Source organism: Armigeres subalbatus, chromosome 2 (assembly GCF_024139115.2).
Source record: "Armigeres subalbatus isolate Guangzhou_Male chromosome 2, GZ_Asu_2, whole genome shotgun sequence".
Lineage (NCBI taxonomy): Eukaryota > Metazoa > Arthropoda > Insecta > Diptera > Culicidae > Armigeres > Armigeres subalbatus.
Genome location: NC_085140.1, coordinates 172,870,117 through 172,891,299, shown reverse-complemented (window position 1 = coordinate 172,891,299; position 21,183 = coordinate 172,870,117). Strand labels below are relative to the sequence as shown.

Here is a 21,183-nt window from a genome sequence, read left to right as displayed (position 1 = left end):
GTTTTTAGTAAATATACTTTGGATCCAGGGGTGTTCGGATATGTTACTCTGTAGTGTAGAAATAATTCTGGCCGTACTAGAACATGTTAAGAAAATTATTAAGCTCTTTTAGTGGAATGTCTTCATCTGTCATAAGACGAGTTTAGTACTACATATTGCATTTAATTCTACCACGTTCTAATCTTTACAGATACGTATTTCAACCTCAACCGTAAGTGAGTGAAGTCGAGTCAAGTACGAGACACTGAAGACGGCCTTACAGTTGAAATACGTATCTGTAAAGATTACAACGTGGTGGCATTAAATGGAATAGTACTAAACTCGTCATATGACAGAAGAACAGGTTTCTTTGGCGGGTAGGTGGTGTCAATTAAGACAACGGGTGCTTTGGTAGGAAGAATACTATATATGTCTAGGAGGCTGTCCAAAACAGTTCCAGCTGCCCCTGGTTTATCCAATTGACCCCGATACAGTTTCCAAAGCCTGGGACGTACCCATCCGTATACCTCAGCTCGTGGCTTCAAAAGTCTGTATTTAAAAGCTCAGCCACTTGTCTTCTAAGAGCTACTAAGGGGGACTGACGCTGGCCATCGAGTGCAAATTCCAGTCCTCTTGAATAAGGACTCCTCCTGTGTTTTCCGGAGGTGGCTTCGGCGAATGACTCGGTAAAGGTAAGATGCTTGGCTCAGTAAATATTTTCAACTGGTGTGCAAGGCAGCATCCTAGAAATGGCTCTAAAGTATTGGTTGAAGGTTGGCGACAGAGTATCGATGAGGTTACGGGGGGCGATGCATGTGAGTTCCAGGCTATAGAGCAGGCGGCTGTCGATGATGGCTTGGCAAACCTTTAATGTAGCGTCTGGTTGATGGTGTGGTTTCGAGAGACTCTGGTCCTACAGCTAGCTTCACGGAAATGCGGTAAGAAAATGAATCTCCGCCTTCACCCAAACTTCACCCAAACCGTCCTTGATTCCGCCGTGGCAACCGAAAAATGACGGGCTTCGTGGCTGTTAGCGGCGTCAGTCGTCTAAGAGCGTGCCGCCACGAAGTGTGGGTCCCATTCAGTACTGAGATTTTCCTTTTTATTGAGAGAGGTCACGATATATTTAAATTTTACTCTCTCCAGCTTTCATAGAAAACATAAACATGGAAAGGAATTCCGCCAAATTTTTATTTCATGAGAGCGCATCAAACTATTGTAAACAAGCTGTTTCCTCTTCAATAATGTTATTTCTAACTAATAAATCCAAACAATATACAATATACATACAGTCGACTCTCTACATCTCGATGTTCTATATCTCGATATCTCTCCCTATGTCGATGGTTTTCTCGGTCCCTTCAATCTACAAATATTTGGGCATTCTACATCTCGATAACCTCCTTATCTCGATATCTCTCTATCTCGATGTGTTCTGATCATATTTTGTTCTAGATTCACTCTCCCTATGTCGATATGTTCAAATCTTTAGGCTACTAGACCATTTTTGGACAATAACAAACACATCAACAACAAGAAATGACATTTGTTTTGTTGTCGTTTTTCATAGCAACGACCTTTTTTGAATCTAGTACCCATTTTAATTTTCCTTCCATTTCTCGATCTCTCCCTATCTCGATGGTCCCTTCAATATCGAGATGTGGAGAGGCGACTGTATTTATTTTATCGACTAGTCATCATTGTTTGCACAGATCTATTCAAACTATTTAGAAATTTAGATTTCAAGGCAAAACAACATCTCCATCATAATTGCTAGTAATGTGACAGTTGACCGGGAGCCCGCTGCATTTTCAACTGGTTAACATCGTGACGTTGACTGAAGACCCGATTCAATACGGATTTCTTTTTCGAGGTATTTCAACATATATTTTGAACATACTGCTTCAAAAACGGATGCAAACCATAAAAAAGAAGAAATATAGGGGAATATATTTTTTTTTGAGATCTTTTAGGGCTTCCAAACCTTCCTTGAGTTCAGATCTTGATGATCTACATAAATAACAAAGCGTTTTAAGGGGCCTCAAACCTAATATAAAGTTGTCAATGGTACTTGAGACATAATTGAACTATTTTTATGAAATCGCAGTATTACCAGAACGTACTCCAAAGTACTCCAAACTATTTTTTTATTCCTTTATTTATTTGGTAGGCACTCTGTGTTACTTAACCGCTACTGTACCGAGAAGTATTCTGCAGCCAGAATCCACACAGAATCTATATTCAGATTTTTCCATTATTCATTGTTGTTGTCGTTGCAGACAAAAAAACGGGGGAGACAGTCTCCAGGGGATGAGCTCCCTGGGGGCCGCTCCAAAACTCGGAGGGTTACTACCCCGAACAAGGGTAGTGGGGCTGGGAAACTGAACCCCGGCCAGGTACCTCCAAAACCGGGGGAGGAAGGACCTGGAAAGGTCCGTCCACCCAGGAAATACGGTGGTAAGGGGTTACGGCGGGCTGATAGCTCTCAGCCGCACCAGACCAGGGAAATAGAGGGGGATGACGCCTCCTGGACCCTGGTCAAGAACAAGAGGAAACCGAAGACGTCAAGGGCCGAAAAGAAGGCCCAGTCGAATGAGGGTAGCAAGACGTCTAGGGTACGCGCCAGTCGCTCCAGGGGCGATGCCTTAGTCATCACGGTGGACGAGGCTAAGTACTCGGACGTCTTGAAGGCGATGAGGAGTGACGTCAAGCTCGGTGAACTCGGCGCCGACGTACGTCGAATAAGACGTACCCGGATGGGCGAGATGATCCTCGATCCTCGAGGGCGCCGCCTACAAGAAGTTGGCGGAGGAAGTCCTAGGCGAGACGGTCAAGGTGAGGGCACTCACGACGGAGGTGAATCTAAGGGTTAAAGACCTGGACGAGATCACCAAAGTCGAAGAGCTCGTCATGGCACTGCGGCGACAGTGTGAAGTGGAGACGCCCACCACAGCCGTTCGGCTACGGAAAGGTCCGGCAGGGACGCAGGTAGCATTGGTTCGGCTATCTGCAGCGGACGCCTCCAAGGTAGTCAAGTTAGAGAGCGTCAAGGTGGGATGGTCGGTGTGCCCTGTGAGTATATACGAGCAACCTGAAGTTTGCTTCAAGTGCCTGGAACCGGGGCACAAGCAATTGGATTGCAAAGGCCCTGACAGAAGCAAGCTCTGCCGACGCTGCGGATTGGAGGGACATAAGGCACAATGCTGCACGAACCCTCCCAATTGTTTAATTTGTTCCAGCAAAGCTGCGTACAGCAAGCACCCCATGGGGGGTTCGATGTGCCCGGCGTTTAAGCGTGCTGCAAAATCATAGTGCAGGTAACGCAGCTGGCTTGCTCGGCCTCGCTCGAGTGTACTGTGTGTGCAGGTTTAGAGGAAACGGCGGAACACGTGATGTTTGTGCGCCCACGTTTTCGCGCAATGCGTGACCACATGCATGCCACATGTGGTCTGGACACTACCCCGGACAACATAGTTCGGAGGATGTGTATTATTGTATTATTGTGTAAATATGAAGTTGGCTAGAACGCCGTTTTATTGGCTATCGTCCAAATCGTCTCGGAGCTACACAGGTGGCGCGTGGACTCAAGGATGGCTAGTTCAGGCGGAAATAAGGCAGCCTTTACTTTGCACCGTTCAATGTGGAAAAACGATCCATAAAAAAATGAAATACGATCCATTAATAACATCTGAATGTTCCATAAAACGCTACCATAAATCCATAAAATAGTTCGAGAGATTCCATAAAGAATATTTTTATGATCTTTTTTTTTTTTTTTTTTTAATCTTTATTTCTGTGTTTTTTAATCTACAGATTAAGTTCAACACCATTTTTATGATCTATAAAACTTTGAAAAATGATCCATAAAAACTATATATTGATCCATTAAATTTCAAATTTGCGCAATTTATATCCTGATGATGATCCATAATTTGTGTCATATGATCCATAATTTTGTTAATATGATCCATAATTTTGATAATGTATAATACTTAGAAAGATAATTTTGATACCATAATACTTAGAAAGAAGGCCAATGAAACTATATTAATTGATCCACACATTTTATAAAATCTATGGATCATTTATCAAAATTTATGGATCATATCACCAAAACTATGTATCACCAGAACTATGGATTATGGATCATCATCACGATAAAAAATGCGCAAATTTGAAGTTTTATGGATCAAAATATAGTTTTTTATGGATCATTTTCCAAAGATTTATGTTATGGATCATTTGTCACATGTTCATGGGAAAATAGCAAGAATTGTATTGTTTTTCTTAACCATGTTAATGGAACATATTTCCCAATTAATTGCTAAATTTTAGCTTAGTTATGGATCGAAAAATTATTCTTTATGGAATCTCATTAACTATTTTATGGATTTATGGTAGCATTTTAAGGAACATTCAGATGTTATTTATGATTCGTTTTCCAGTTTTTTATGGGTCCCTTTTTATTGTTTATATGCAAAAGTATGTTTTGCCCGGAAATAAGAGGTGGTCCAAGGGTTCGGAGTCGGCTTCATGGGTCATACTGGTGCCCTGTGGTCGAACTCGATCCTTTTATCGAACAAATGGCCGCGCGAAGAACAACATGGTATCGTCGCTTTCGCGGCGTCGGTAAACCGGGAGGGTTTCGAGCCCGAGGACGGAAAGGGGTCCTCGTCAAGGCTGGGGCAGGCATAGGTACCGCGTCGGCAGGTCACTCTGTGTGTTGGCGAATAGACCCTATCGTGTTGGCGAATAGACCCTAGGTCAATTGGGGGTGCACGCGGCATCATCATTCTTGATATCAGTCGTGCAGAGGGTTGCAGGCGCGAAGTTGACCCTTCCCACCTTCCGAGGACATAGGGCGTGGAAAGCTGGCAATGCGCTGGCACGATACCATGGTGTTCTTCTAAAAAAGCGAGTGACGATGTTCGGTGCTGCAAGGACACGCAGCTAACCTCGAGGGTGCGTTGTGCACTGGCCCCCCTTTGAAGCATTACTTTCTGGTTGTACCGAAAGGACTATGGGCTTGACGGCAATGGAAACCCCGCACTTCCTGGACAACCCAAGATGTCTGTTGAGCAGATTCCCCCTCCATTGCTTAGGAAGAAAAAAAACACATACACACGGAAAGACGGGCATGTGCTCAGTTCGTCGAGCTGAGTCGATTGGTATATAACACTATGGGTCTCCGATGCTTCTTTAAAAAGTTCGTTTTTGGAGTGAAATGATAGCCTTTCGGTACAACTTCGTTGTACGAGAAAGGCAAAACGGGCTTGGTGGTCATATGGCTACCACTTCTGGTGATCCACAATCCCACGCTAGTTCCATTCCTTCTACTTTGTATCGTTCCACATATTTTTCTCATGTTCTACCATTTGTTAGAACTGGAAATGGGCTTTCATACAAAATTCTAGAAATTAAACCGCATTCCACCTTGCATCTTACAAAATGATGAATTTTGGCAGAATTTTATAAGTGGATTTCAAAGCTTAATAGTTAAATAATCTACTGCATGTTGTTTTACAGCGATTTGAGCACTTCTTTTTATGGTGTCCTATTGTGCCTTCCACGAATGCACTGTTATAATCACCTTAATAGAACACCACTACCACGAGAATTATCACCACCAAAATCATCAAACAGTGATAAACGAACTTCGAGCATCGAAATTTCAAATATCACGTTCACGCACTTACGTCAAGTCCGCTGAAATTGACAAAAACGACCGGTCAGTTCATTTGGAGTTCATTCGGAAACCGATAACAGCCGATCTCTCGCTAATACGTTTGACTGATTTTGCTCGACCGTTCACACGTTTGTGTATGTTATCGGAGATTATCCGTCGATTCAAATGGTTTCAGCCCCCCTAACTTATCGCTGTGGGGATGTATTATCTAACTTAGCCAAGCCTTTTGGCTTTCTCGTAAATCAAAGATGCACCTAGAAGCTACAATTTCACTCCGAAGGCTCGAAGATCCATAGAGTTACATACCAATCGACGCAGCTCGACGAACTGAGCAAATTTTTGTCCGTCCGTGCATGTGTGTGCGTGTGTGCATAAAAGATTAAAAAAATGTAACTAACTTTTCATTTAATAATCCTAAACCGATTTTCTCGCAACAAGTTGCATTCGAAAGGTGATAAAGCCTTGTGAATCGGTGGCAAAGCCTTGTACATTTGACAACGATCGGCCATTTCGTTTCAAAGTGGTGAAGAAAATGGTGTACTGAATCAAAAAGGTTGGTGTCTTGGCTAAATGCGAGAAGGCAGTATCACAACAAGGTGAATGAATTAGGGTTTCTTTTTGAAAGTTTGTTGAAAGTCCGCTGACTAAATACCAGGGATCGTAATGCTCCCTCATTCTCACGTTCAGAGGATGCTCACTCACGCACAGAAATAATTTTGCGGGGAAAGATGAGAACTAACTCAAGCATAATTTTTCATAACGACGTATGTAACAATTATGAGGAATCGAATAATCCTTTGCAGAAAGTTGGCAAAACTGTTTCTAAAACTGTTTTAAAACTGAATCTTTTTTCAATTTTTTTCCGCTGGCATGCATCAATACATAACACATAATAAGCGTGCTTCACATCATAGCTCAGTTCATTCATATTCCCTGTGAAAAACAATAGAATTATACATACACCGGTATGCTGCACATACGTCGCTGTACATTGGTCGGTTTTCCATAGTGCACGATTGACGCAACTGCAGTTTTGTTTTGTTTTGCTTTTTGTTACATAGGTCGCTCTTAGTTTCCATATATTAAAGCGACGTATGTAACAGTGAGATTTTAAAAATAGAAATTTCTACATACGTCGATTTGAAAAAAGATTAAATTAAAGAATTTTAAGATCTAAAGTCAGTAAAATCGATGATAATACGCATAGAGTAGCGTGTGATTATCATGGTTTATTAAAAACCTCGTTTTGTTTACTTTTGTTACATACGTCCTTATGAAAAATTATGCTTGAACTATTTCTCCCTCACTGTCTGTGCCGCGAAAAGTTTATTTGCTCATTTTCTCACTTCCTTCATCCTTTTCGTTTCTTTGCCAATGCAAACAAGAGTAGTTTTTATGGAACAAATAACCTATCCCTCATAAGCAGTCGATATGGTGGTGTGGCTAAAGTGAGCGCAACCAAGTGCCATTTTTGTTGGTGTTATGGGTTTGAATCTCGTTGCGGTCATAAAAAAAATCACCCTGAAACTTTTTTCGCAGAAAGTTGATGAGCTTGAGCTTGACCGACCTCCCGCAGCTAGAGATGTCGCAAATTAATCGATTACTTCGATTAATCGATTAATCGTTGTGATAATCGATTAATTTTGAATCGATTACTTCCCAAGTAATTGATTAGTTACTAATCGATTAATCGGGATTTTACGACATCTCTACCCGCATTATTCCCAGACTAGACATGCCGTGTAAGAGGCTTTTGTGCCTTTTAAGAGGAAGACAGCGAGAATTGGACTCGTTATCAATACCAGAAAAACGAAGTACATGATCGATGGCACTCAACGTGGGTTCATTAGTGATGGTTGTAGTAAAGTGATGCTGGATGGTGAAAAATTTGAAGTTAAAGAAGAATTTGGGTTCCTTGGAGCTCTAGGGACGTGCGAAAATGTTGTTACCCGCGAGGTGAAAAGGCGTATGGTGGCTGCGAACAGGGTTGATTACGGACTTCGTAATCAGCTTAAGTCCCGTAGTCTTCGAACGAAAACGAAGTTTGCGCTGTACAACTGCTCTCTTTCCTCCGGTGGCTCTATACGGCCATAAACATGGACGTTGAAGGGGGCTGATCGGAAAGCTTTTGGAGTATTTGAGCGTAAGGTGCTGCGGACAATACTGGCTAAACAGGAGAATGGCATCTGGCGGTGCCGCATGAATCATGAGTTATACCGGGGTATGGATATTGTTAAGCTTATATAACCCGGTAGACTACGGTGGGTTGGAGACGTTGTTCGTACGAGGTCCGCGACGTTAGGCATAAGTACGTTAGGCATAATGTATGGTAGGCATAATGGACGTTTGGCATAATTCTGCCTTCTTTATGTCATAGGCTGTTCTTTGGATTATTTTATGCCTAACGTCCATTATGCCTAACGTACTTATGCCTAAAGTCCGTTATGCCTAAAGTCCATTATGGCTAACGTACTTATGCCTAACGTCCTTATGCCTAACGTACTTATGCCTAACGGAGTATACCAGTTCGTACGTCGGAAGAGCGCCAAGCTAAGAAAATATTCATTAGAGAACACGAAAGAGACCGTAGATTTCGTGGCCGCGTACATGATGACTTTTAGCAGAAGCGGACCTGAACTGCCCATGATTTCATAGTTGACGTAACAACCATTGCACTTTCTTTTGTATTTCAAATAATTTAGGAACAAACATCGCAAGTTTAAATCGTTCCAACCTGCAAGCACTTAAATAAGGTTAGGAACAAGCATCGTATCGATGTTGCAGCGGATGAATCACTCTAATACGCGCGTAATAAGTCAAATTCGCTGAAATTTCGAATGGTTGATACGTCAACTATGAAATCACAGGAAGTGAAGGCGCTGAGCGTTTAGGGCGACTGGAAGCGATTGGCGCAGGATCGAGTCTAGTGGAGGAGGATACTCCATTCGGCGTAGGTTCATCGATGAGCTGTAGTCCATCAAGTATCAAGTAAGTAATAGATGTAATCATATTATAGTTCACTATTGGTTTGGAAATATTCGAATTTAGTAATCTCACCTTCATTAGCTTTTAATTAGGTTTAGGAACTAGTTTAGTGACAAATTAGATTAAGTGTACTTATCAATAAATCAGTCGTTTTATAATATTTATAGCTTTCTCTCTTTATTTTCGTTCGTCATACCACTGCTGTCAGCCTACCGAGGTGACATATTGGTAGAGTCAGGGGGCCATCCAGAAACCACGTGGTCATATTTTTGAAGATTTTCAACCCCCCTCCCCCCATGTGGCTTATCGTGGTCATTTGGCAGACCCCCCCTCCCCCCCCCCCCTATGACCACGTGGTTTTTTCAAGTACAAAAATTTAAAAAAAAACTTGTGTAAATAAAACATATGGTTAATCCGATCAATTTTGAAGATGGACAATTTTAATTGATTCAAAATCAAACTAAACCCAGCATGGAAATTATAAATTTTCGAAGTGTCGATGAAGTCGAAAATTTTGATGATGTTATCATGTTGTAATGTGTATCAGGAATTAGGATATCTAGAACTCGCACACCTTCAATGCATCAGGAGGATTAAAAAACCCAGATTAATCCACCTACAGTGAGATTCTGACCCTTCCTTAATTAAAAAATATTTAAAATATTTTTCAGACTCAGTATTTTCAGACTCCAGTATTTAAAACGAGATAAAACTACTCAACCTCCCACGGCGATTGAAAGTGTAAATGACAAATTAATTGCATACCAAAAGGCGGATTCCATGGGTTGAGTGACAACAAAACGAATGATTCCGCACTGTACGTCAGGTTGACTATCTATCAGGCGCTCGTCGGATTGAATAGCTATTGTAACATGTGGTAACATGGTTGGTTAGATACGCTGGCAGCATGTATACTCGTAATTTCCAGAAACCTTGATATTGAATAATCCAGATCTAACTTAATCAGTTATTGATCTGAACGAAACTCAATAGCGTTCAATAATAACCTATATTTTGCCTTATGGCTGCCTAATTTTGTAAAACTTATGATGTAGTAAATTTTGGAATTTGCACACATACGCACACATACATGCATATAAGTGGTCTATTAGTATCTCAAAACATGCTCACATTTGTTATCTAGCTTCCACTAAAAAATTTTTTGAAATCCCTTCAAATTTTTACGTTTTTGCTTTTCTGAGAAGGTTTTGTGGTACATGCTTCTATCTGTTCCTCAATTAAAATCGATTGTTTTTCTGAAACAAATTCGAAAAATAAGCATATTTTCATATCATATCACTTGTTGTAATTATATTTTCAATATTAAAGTGAATTTGTTTCAATTACCATACATTTTATTTCATAATTCAAGAGGTTTATTGATAGATTAATACATAACACGACTGCGTAACGCATACAAAGTGAAATTATAGACACTTCCGAAGGAAGGGTCAAAAAATGTGGACTATAAGATTTTCGCTAGAGAAAAATTTATAATGGTTTAGAAATTTTCCAAAATAGGGATATTTTTAATTTTTTTTTAAAATTTTTCATTAGCGTTTTTTTTAAATAACTATAAGGTTCATCACTGAATATCCCTATAGATTCCTTAGAGTATTTTGGACCTTCCATAGCTCTGGAGCTTCTGGAAATTCTTAAGATATTAACCTCAACGAAGCATCTGAACTGAACTCCTACAACGAAAAGTTTATAAGAGAATCACAAAGTTAATATGTAATCTTAGAGATGCAAATAAAACCTCCTACTGTTGTTTCTTTTGAGTAGCATTGTTCATTGCTAATATTGATTTATTCATGAAAATTTTGAATTTTTTCGTTGACCATTTTGATTTCTTTATGGAAAATTCTTATTTCATAATTGCAATTTTTGCTTTTGCTAAAGTGCAAGTGCAAGTGCTAATTTATTATTGTTCTTTATTGGCAATTTCCCATTTTATTATCGAAAATTTATATTTCGACTCGTGGAAGCAAATGATACCATACTAAAAATATTTTCTCGGTCACTCTGATGGTTCTTTCGAATAATTTCCCAAGGAACTTCTATTCCACATCTCGAATATGCTTCAGTGAATGGTCCTTTCATAATCGACTCATAAAGGAATGAATGTATTATAGACCAATTATTATTTTGGAGTTCGGATCATTCGATTTATCCAATTAACCAACTTATGAATGATGTATGATATAATATCCCAGTAGGTCCATTGGGTTGATATGACTTCAATTATTATTTATACAAGCTACTACAGACTTTTAGGTTATACAAAACGTCCTGGAAGTCGTAATGTTTGAACTACTTGATCATTCAAGTCCGTGAACCCAGTGCTTCTAAGGCCCTACAAAAACAGTTTGCGAACAAACCTCATAGTCATTGTGCAACTTGATGTTGACTCAAGATAATTTTAAGTACTTTGTCTCTTGGATCTCATGTTAATGGAAATTAGGATCATATGCTTATTTCATCGGATTGGGTATATTCCGATGATGAGAACATTGCAAATGTCTTGATTGATCTGGTAGATCATTAACCAATGGCTTAACGTTCAGGATGGCCCATCTTTTCTGACCACCCATCTGTTCAGAATGATTCAAACATTTAAACTTTATTTACATGCTCTAAAAGCTTCCCAAGGTTTCGGATATCTGAGTTTTCATGGTCAGTCAAATTTGAGCTCCATTATTTTTTCTGTAAAGCCAATCTCTAGATGAACAATTTTACTGAAGAAAATGGTGGCCTAGTTCTCTTTTGTGATTTTATAGACAATCTAAAACGCTGGGCACTTATAAGGGGGAACTCGTGGCGAGTGCAGAGGTGTTCTCGGCCTGCAGTGGGCGAGTGACTGCCAGGGGGGTAATATGCGGTGCATCGCGCCTCCTCTGCATGTAGTATGAAGCAAATGTAAATAAACAATCCCACATTTTTTCGTTAGTCAGCAGTAGTGTAGGTTAACCAATATCCTACAAGATTCCAGTTCGAAAAATGTTACACTTGCCAAGCGGGGTGGCCCAGGGTGGCCCGCCTTTCCCAAGCGGCGAGGCCCGGATAATACATCTTAGGTAGGCTTGTTTTGTTCGTGGATGACAGGCTTACTCCCCCCCTGGTGACTGCATCATCAATTCCTTCCCATCCCGATGACCGTGAGGACGTGGCCAGCGCCGTTATCGACCTTCCAAAATACTAGAGCTCTCGGACTGTGCACATTGAGGTTGGAGTGCAAATCCCATGCTTCCATCCATTGGTTCCCTGTGCAATTGCGATTGTTCTGGTCGATCACGGAGTAGCAACTACGAAATGCACGGTCATCATGCTCATGCTCATGCTCAATCTAAAACGCTGGGCACTCACACACTTAGTTCAGCTCGGCATTTTTTTATTCTTTTGCCGAGATCCGCACAGCCGAGCGCTCGGTTTGTGACTTTCTGCTGATTTCTCAACTGAAAAATTAATTTGTTTATTGCGGCACTCAAAGGTGCCACCGTAATCATATTGCTTGGATTAATTTTTAATTCGAAGATCTTCATAATTTTCAAGAATAATTATTCTGGAGTTGCAAGGGAAACCCTTCGGAATATTGATAAGAAATTCTTCGGAGTCTACCCGGAAAATCTTTTGAATTTCAACGACATTTTTTCCGAAATTCTGTGGGAGAGTTCCGAATAATGTTCGGTATAAACTTTCGAAGAACTGGAAGAATCCGAAATACATATTTACGATGAAAATTCCAATAAACTTCCAATTCCGAAGAATTTCCAGTGTAAATTAGAAAAAAATCCAGCTTATTTTTTTTACAGAATCTCCAAAGATTACTCTGAGGAATTTTATTTTTAATTTCCAAAAAAAATTATTCGTAATATGCCAAAATATTTCCGATGGAAATTCCTAAGATTTTCCAGTAGAAAATCGAGAAAAGTTCATCTGAAACACCAATAATAAATTTCCCGAGGAAATTCCGATGTTTCTACAAGCGAAAATAACGAAAAAATAGTACTTTAGTAGTACTTGTAAAGGTTGTACTTTTAAAGCATTTCCAGTAGGAATTCCTTAAAAAATTAAATCAAAATTTTAAAAAATTTCTGATGTGAAAATTCCTTGAACTTTCTAAATCATTTCCTGTGCATCTTTGCATGGTAAAGATTTAAAGCAATGTTTAGCTGAACCTACAAAGAAATCAAAATGGCATCCCGAAGAAGATTGAATTTCCGATGAAATTTTGAAATGATTTCTGGTTCAAATTAAAAAAAACCCTGATTAATCCACCTAGCGGTGATGGTGCCTTTCTCGTGCATTATAGAAATAGTATTTTGGCCATTACTCTTGAGCCCATAGTCCGATCTGGCCAATTTTCAATAGGAAACAATGGTAGAGTATTCTGCAACTTGTTGCGAGTAAATCGGTTAAGGATAAGTGCCTGAAAAATGAGTGACATTTTTTCTATAAAAAAAGTGGTATTTTGGCCATAACTTCCGAGCCCATAGTCCGATCTGACCAATTTTCAATAGGAAACAATGCACAGTGGTGCGTTTGGCTAAAATCGTGAACTTTTTATTTTACCACTTCAGGGTGTTATTTTTCGATATTGGTGTCTTTGGGAATAAATTTTGGAAAAATATTGCGCATCGAATGACAAAAAGTTGTAGTTCAAATTTTCGCCACAGGTGGCGCTGCAAAATGTAACTTCTTTAATAAATGATTTTTAAATATGGTGTCTTTGGCAAAGTTGTAGTGTAATTTATTATGAATTTTATTGCTGAAGACACCGAGTGTCCATCTATCATCGTTTTTTTTAAATACGGGCGTTTTTTATGGACAGACCCTAAAAAACAGTATTTAAAGATATTTTCGAAACTAACAGTTTCAGGTCAATACAATGTTCTACAAAAATGTATATATAATCAAAATAGACCACTTTCTGGAAGAAACCAGGGATGTTTTTTGCAAACATTACTTGTTATCGGCGATTTAGAGTCGAAAACAGTGATATTTGAAGACTTCATATGCAACAGAGGGGCAAATTGGGGCAAGGAAATCCCCACAGGATTTAAAATATCTGGTCTGTAGTTTCATATGCATATAATTATGTCTGTCTCCACGTGTATCCAAACAAGTATTTCTAAATTTCATAAATCGACATTTTCAACTGATATTTGTATAATAATTGAGATTTCACCACACTGCATACCACGCTGTTGAATGTTAATGTAAAAAGAAGTGCAGCGTGAAGCTGGTTTTCTGTTCTCTTCATCCAATCATTCCACAAAATGCAAATCTGACGTCATACGCTCCTAGAGATGTCGTAAAATCCCGAATAATCGATTAATAACTAATCGATTACTCTTTATTTTTGTCGATTATTGAATCGATCCATCGTTGGGTAGTAATCGATTTAAAGTTAATCGATTATCACAACGATGAATCGATTAATCGATTAATTTGCGACTTCTTAGAGATGTCGTTAATTCCCGATTAATCTATTAGTAGCTCATCAATTATTCTCGATTCTTGTCGATTATTGAATCGATTAACCGTTGGTAAGTAATCGATTCAAAATATTCGATTATCTCAACGATTAATCGATTAATTGAAATGTATGTATATGATAGCACCTGAATGCTGGCAGTTGGTGGGTAGAAAACCAGCTACTGCTTGGGATTCATTATTAAGTGTATAATCTTAAGGTGTCAACTCATTCATTCTCTCGCTTAGCGTTATAGAGATGTCGCAAATTATTCGATTACTTCGATCAATCGATTCATCGTTGTGATAATCGATTATTACCCAGCGATGAATCGATTCAATCAAAATAAAGAGTAATCGATTAGTTACTAATCGATTATTCGGGATTTTACGACATCCCTAAGCGTATGACGTCAGAATTGCATTGTGTGAAATGATTGGATGGAGAGAACAAAAAAATAGCTTCACGCTGCACTTCTTTTGACATTAACATTCAACAGCGTGGTATGCAGTGTGGTGAAATTTCAATTATTAGCATTAGCATTAGCATTAGCATTGAGCAATTCGCACAAATTCGTAGGTGGTACAAGCCAAGACTATTGTACGAGAGTAGCATCAATTTCATCCGTTACCTCAGGTAATGATTTGGGACTAATCATTTACCTCTTAGATGGAAGCAATGCACTCTCCAATAGTCGAGATCTGTCCTGGCCACGTCCTTGCGAATGCTGAGGAATGGGGAAGGATGGTTAGTTTGACACCTACTTAGGAAAGATGCAGAGAACTCTACGACCTCTCATAGGTGCCACGGGAGGTTTTGGGATTGTGTGGAAGGTTATAACAGTAGGAATCGTTTTGGTAGAACGTGAAACACAGAAAGAACTAAGATAGAAATACAAAGTAGGAAATGGACGAGCCTGGAATTGAACCCACGACCTCCTGCTTATAAGGCAGAAGCGGTAGCCACTAGACCACCGAGCTCGTCTTGGTGAAATCTCAATTATTATATAAATATCAGTTGAAAATGTCGATTTATGAAATTTAGAAATACTTGTTTGATACACGTGGAGACAGACATAATTATATGCATATGAAACTACAGACCAGATATTTTAAATCCTGTGGGATTTCCTTTGCCAATTTGCCCCTCTGTTGCATATGAAGTCTTCTAATATTACTGTTTTCGACCCTAAATCGCCGATAACAAGTCATGTTTGCAAAAAACATCCCTGGTTTCTTCCAGAAAGTGGTCGATTTTGATTATATATACATTTTTGTAGAACATTGTATTGACCTGAAACTGTTAGTTTCTGGAAATATCTTTAAATACTGTTTTTTAGGGTCTGTCCATAAAAACGCCTGTAGTTCAAAACGATGATAGATGGACACTCGGTGTCTTCAGCAATAAAATTCATAATAAATTACACTACGACTTTGCCAAAGACACCATATTTAAAAATAGTTTATTAAAGAAGTTAAATTTTGCAGCGCCACCTGTGGCAAAAATTGGAACTACAACTTTTTGTCATTCGATGCGCCATATTTTTCTAAAATTTATTCCCAAAGACACCGATGCCAAAAAATAACACCCTGAAGTGGTAAAATAAAAAGTTCACGATTTTAGCCAAACGCACCACTGTGCAATGGTAGAGTATCCTGCGTCGAATGCAACTTCTTGCGAGTAAATCGGTTAAGGATAAGTACCTGAAAAATGAGTGACATTTTTTTTTGGGTGGGTGCGCACAGACACACACACATACACACACACACACACACACACACACACACACACGGGCAGCAGGGACTATGTCCAAGGGCCTGACGACCCCTCCCCACGGCCTCTGCGAGTTAGGGAGCCTGCCTAGGACGTGGTGGGGTTTGACAGTGGGCTCTGTTAAACCTCTATAAAAAGCTGCATGAGTCCGTAAGCAGGCTCTACCAAAGCGACCGTGCGCCGCTCAAAGCACACAAGCCCAGCAGGAGTGCCAACCGGCACATCAGGATTGATACCAGTAAGATCCTGATTATGGTATACTGGCCAACGGCAAACGTCATCGGATGAATCTTGATTTATGGATAGGATTAGGTGTCTATGAGCTGACGGTCGAGCTTATTCTGCTTCCTGAGTAAAAACGAGTGACATCTTTTGAAATGGCAAGCAGGCTAATAGTTCGACTGCCTCCGTCCCGATAAACAACCTGGCAGGCCTCCGGTAACGCTCAAAATCTGCCACCAATATCGGTGGGTAGTAGGTTCAGATGTAGCATTCCTGATTTACGCCGATCCGGCTCTGAACACGGTGCTATAAGGCACCGGAGTCAACCCTTGCATGGACCTCACTGTTTACATAGGGACCCATGGGATCACAACAAGCGACTACCTACAGCAGGTGGAGATAACGGCCCGGAGGGGGGACCCTTTTATCATGAATAAAATTCCAGAAAGCAACGAAGGAGCAAGTGGGGCGAACCCGTTCGCCAAAAGCGGGCTGACGAGGTCTCCGCCTCAGCAAACCCAAGAAGAAGAAGAAGAACAGCATCGAGAGGTACTACAGCGAAAAACCACTAGAGTGAGCAGCCAAGATCATAAAAGCGAGCATCAGCAGATAAAGGAGCAGAAGCAACAACGCGACAAATCGCAACAGCAGTTGCCCACGAGCCATGGGTGGAACATAGCCCAACAACAGCCGAAGGTTCTTATCGCAAAGAAATGGGCAGAAGAGCTCCACGAGTTCGTCGATAAGAAACACAACGTGCACAAGGATATCAAAGAGCTGGTGTTAAAGATCCGAAAAGCCCTCGGGTCAGCAATGACAGATTGGAATAATCTGACGCAGAGAGCAGAAAATGCCGAGAGCGAACTGGCTACAGCCAAAACACCCTTCTATCAGCGGTGCCATTACAGGAAACACCTGGATTGGTCCCTGGGGACTTGGCAATAACGGAGAAAGGAAGCTGGGGCGGCCGGAAGACACACCGGTCTCTGTGCCTAGGAGGAACAGATCCTCGCCAGGAGACGAGCGACCAGGAGGCTCCAAAAACAAAGGGAGGCTCTACGCAAACAAATGGTTGCCGCACAGCCGGACCAAGCCGGTGACGGTAACTTAGGGACTTCTGGCAGGTGGTCCAAAAGAAGACGAAGAAGAGCCGCTACCAAATAGACGAGCGGCAAAAAATCACCAAAAGCGTGAAGAAGAAGGGTAAGGCACTTGAGGTGAAGACTAGCCAGGAAGGGTATTTGGAGGTCCTGTCAATAATAAGGACAGTTCCGGAACTGAAGGACTTCGGCGCAGATGTACTGACAATTAGGCACACACGGGCGGGCGACATGATCCTTGAGCTGAAAAAGGACACCAAGAATAAGAGCTCATCATATAAGGAGCTAACGGAAAAGGTGGTTGGCGATAAGGCACAGGTGAGAGCGATGACGCCTGAAGCGTGCCTCCAATGTGTGGACCTGGATGAAATCACCACGGCGGACGAGGTAACTACCGCAATGAAGGAGCAACTCGAGTTGGGCGATGTTGACATAACAATCCGACTAAGAAGGGGTCCATCGGGCACGCAGATCGCTGCTATAAAACTTCCGGCAGATGCTGCTGACAAAGCACTGCGAATCGGCAGAATAAAAGTCGGTTGGTCAGTGTGTTCGTTGAGCCTCTCTCAGCAACCAGAGGTGTGCTGCAAGGCCTTGATAGGTCAAAACTTTGTAGAAGATGCGGCGAAGAAGGTCACTAGGCACAAAGTTGCAAAAAGCCACCGAAATTCCAGATCTGTAGAAGCGATGGACGCAGAGACCATGTTACTGATGGTCAAAAATGTCCAGCGCTCAAACAGGCGATGTCAAGTAACTTACGGTGGAGGTAATACAAATTAACCTCAACCACTGTAATACTGCGCAGCACCTGCTGTGGCAATCTGCGAGGGACTCGAAATACGACGTTGCAATCATCTCTGATCCATACCGGATCCCACCAGGAAACGGTAATTGGGTAGCGGATGAAGCAGGAACCGCCGCTATATGTACGGTAGGAAGATACCCATACCAAGAAATTGTGTATCGCGCAGCTGAAGGCTTCGTGATCGCCAAAGTTAACGGAATCTATATATGTAGCTGCTACGCACCGCCACGTTGGACGATTGATCAGTTCAACCGGATGCTGGATAAGGTAGCAGAGGAACTTATCGACAGGAGGCCAGTCGTCATTGCTGGGGACTTCAACGCCTGGGCAGTAGAGTGGGGCAGTCGTTGCACTAACCCTAGAGGTTGGAGTCTACTAGAAGCATTTGCCAGGCTCAATGTAGACTTGATTAATGAAGGTTCGACGAGCACATATCGAAGGGATGGCAGAGAGTCCATCATTGATGTTACCTTCTGCAGTCCTGCCTTAGCAAGGAACACGAACTGGAGAGTCTGCGAGGACTATACGCATAGCGACCATCAAGCGGTTCGATATTGTGTCGGAGGGAGGGTACATTCGGAACCATACGAGAGCAGTATCAAGGAGCGAAAGTGGAAGACAGAAGCCTTTGACAAGGATGTGTTTGCGGAAGCAATGCGATCCGAGCGCAGTCTGCAAAATCATAGTCTAGGCGAGCTGGTTGCAGTATTGACCCGAGCCTGCGATGCAACCATGCTGATAAAAGTACATCCACGGCATGCACGTAGGCCAATCTAGTTGTGGAATGAATGGATCGCCGAACTCCGTCGCAGCTGTTTTCGAGCAAGGAGGAGGATGCAGAGAGCCCACAACGACGTAGAAAAAGTCGAGCGCAGACCAGTTTTTAGGGCGGCTAAAGCTGCTCTTAAAACAGAAATCAGGCTCAGTAAGGCAGCTTGCATGAAAGAACGCTGCCACAACGCGGATGTAAACCCATTGGGGATGCATACTGGGTCGCTATGGCTAAGATTAAAGGCCCAGCGATGCTGCAAGAAGGAGCCCAGAAAAACTCAAAACAATTATTGAGGGACTGTTTCCGTATCACGAAGCACCAGTCTGGCCTCCCACACCTTATGGTGAGGCCAACACCAGCAGAGATGAAGCCCGTGTCACTAACCTCGAACTAGTTACGGCAGCAAAAGCCTAAAACTAATAAGGCTCCGGGACTAGATGGCATCCCCAATCTGGTCTTGAAAACGGCGATCCAGGTCAACCCGGACATGTTTCGCACCACATTGCAGAATTGCATAGACGAAGGAAACTTTCCTGAGTGCTGGAAGCGGCAAAAGTTAGTACTGTTGCCGAAGCCGGGTAAGCCACCCGGAGATCCATCGGCCTACAGGCCTATTTGCCTGCTAGACACGGTCGGAAAACTCCTTGAGAGAGTCATCCTTAACAGACTGGCGATCCACACAGAAGGTGCAAACGGATTATCAAGCATGCAGTTCGGGTTTCGGAAGAGCAGGTCCACAGTTGACGCCATCCGGATAGTCGTCGAAGCAGCTGAAGCAGCCAAGAAGCAAAAGAGGAGAGGAAACCGCTACTGCGCTGTGGTAACCTTAGACGTGAAAAATGCGTTCAACAGTGCCAGCTGGGAAGCAATAGCCAGCTCCCTACACATGATGGGGGTTCCAGGGTACCTGTGCAGAATTCTGAAGAGTTACTTCGAGAATAGGACGTTGGTCTACGAAACACACGAAGGCCTGAAGAGAATAGGCATAACAGCGGGTGTTCCCCAAGGCTCCATTCTGGGGCCGACGTTGTGGAACGCGATGTACGATGGGCTGTTGCAGCTAACACTACCAAGAGGTGTGAAGATCGTTGGGTTTGCGGACGACGTGGCTCTCATGGTATTAGGTGAAACAATAGAAGAGGTAGAAGTACGAGCAGGGCAGGCGATAGAAATAATCGAAAACTGGATGTGCGGGAAAAGCTGGCATTGGCCCATCACAAAACCGAAGTGATGATGATCAGCAACCGAAAAGCAGTACAGCATAGTACGATTACGGCCGGAGAAGCCACCATCGCCTCAAAACGAGAGGTAAAAGCACCTCGGGGTAATGATCGACGACCGGCTCAATTTCAATAGTCACGTCGATTATGCTTGCGAGAAGGCAACTAAAGCGATCACTGCGTTGACCAGAATCATGTCAAACAGTTCTGCGGTTAGTAGCAGTAAAAGAAGACTCATGGCCAGCGAATCTACGTCAATATTTAGAGGCGGAGCTCCCGTCTTGGCAGCTGCTGTAATTACGAGGGGAAATCTGATTCGGCTCAATAGCGCCTATAGGCTGATGGCCATGAGCATAGCAAGTGCCTATCGTACCATATCGATTGATGCGGTCTGTGCCATAGTAGGAATGACCCCCATTAACATTGTATTGGAGGAGGACTGTGAGTGCTACAACTGCTACAGACTGCGAGGAACGGTTGGTGCTCGCATGGTTGCGAGAGCCGATTCGATGAGGAAGTGGCAGCTGGCTTGGAACAGTAGTTCGAAAGGAAGGTGGACATATCGGCTCATTCCGAATCTGTCGTTGTGGGTGGACAGAAAACACGGGGAAGTAAACTTCTTCCTGACACAATTCCGGTTGGGCCATGGATGTTTTCGGAAGTATCTGCACAGATTCGGACACGCAGAGTCCCCCCTTTGCCCGGCCTGCCCGAACTGCGAGGAGACACTGAGCACGTGTTCTTCGACTGTCCTCGATTCAGGACAGAGCGAAGTGTGCTCTCAGTAGGCAGCGCTAGTAATATAAACCCCGAGAACATCGTGCAAGAAATGTGCAAAATGAGAATACGTGGAACGAAATAGGAAGAGTGGTAACGCAGATCATGAAATCGCTGCAGCGAAAATGGCGTGAAGACCAGAGGGTGTCTGGAAGCGATCATAATCGGTCGGTCGGTCACGGGGAAGCTTCCGTCGTCGGGGAACTTCCTGTCGGTGTAGGATAGATCCGCCGCCGGGGACTATCTGAGTAAATCGCGATCCAGTTGGGAGCTTAATGGCTCAAGAATACAGAAGATTAATATCGAAGAGTTTCCGCCGCCGGGGAGCCTCTAGTCGGAGTAGGCTAGATCCATCGTCGGGGACTAGGCCGAGTAGAACGTGACGCGT

At 42.3% G+C, this 21,183-nt stretch overlaps 1 protein-coding gene across 1 annotated transcript; it reads left to right on the top strand.

Moving 5' to 3' along the window:
- Positions 1-20,125: 20,125 nt before the first annotated feature.
- LOC134209381 (uncharacterized) lies at positions 20,126-20,806 on the top strand. The gene has a single exon (XM_062685365.1). It carries the CDS (start codon positions 20,126-20,128, stop codon positions 20,804-20,806), a length of 681 nt encoding a protein of 226 aa, XP_062541349.1.
- Positions 20,807-21,183: the final 377 nt, after the last annotated feature.

Coding starts and splice junctions, on each gene's coding strand:
- LOC134209381 (XM_062685365.1), top strand. CDS start 20,126: ATGATCGACGACCGGCTCAATTTCAATAGTCACGTCGATTATGCTTGC.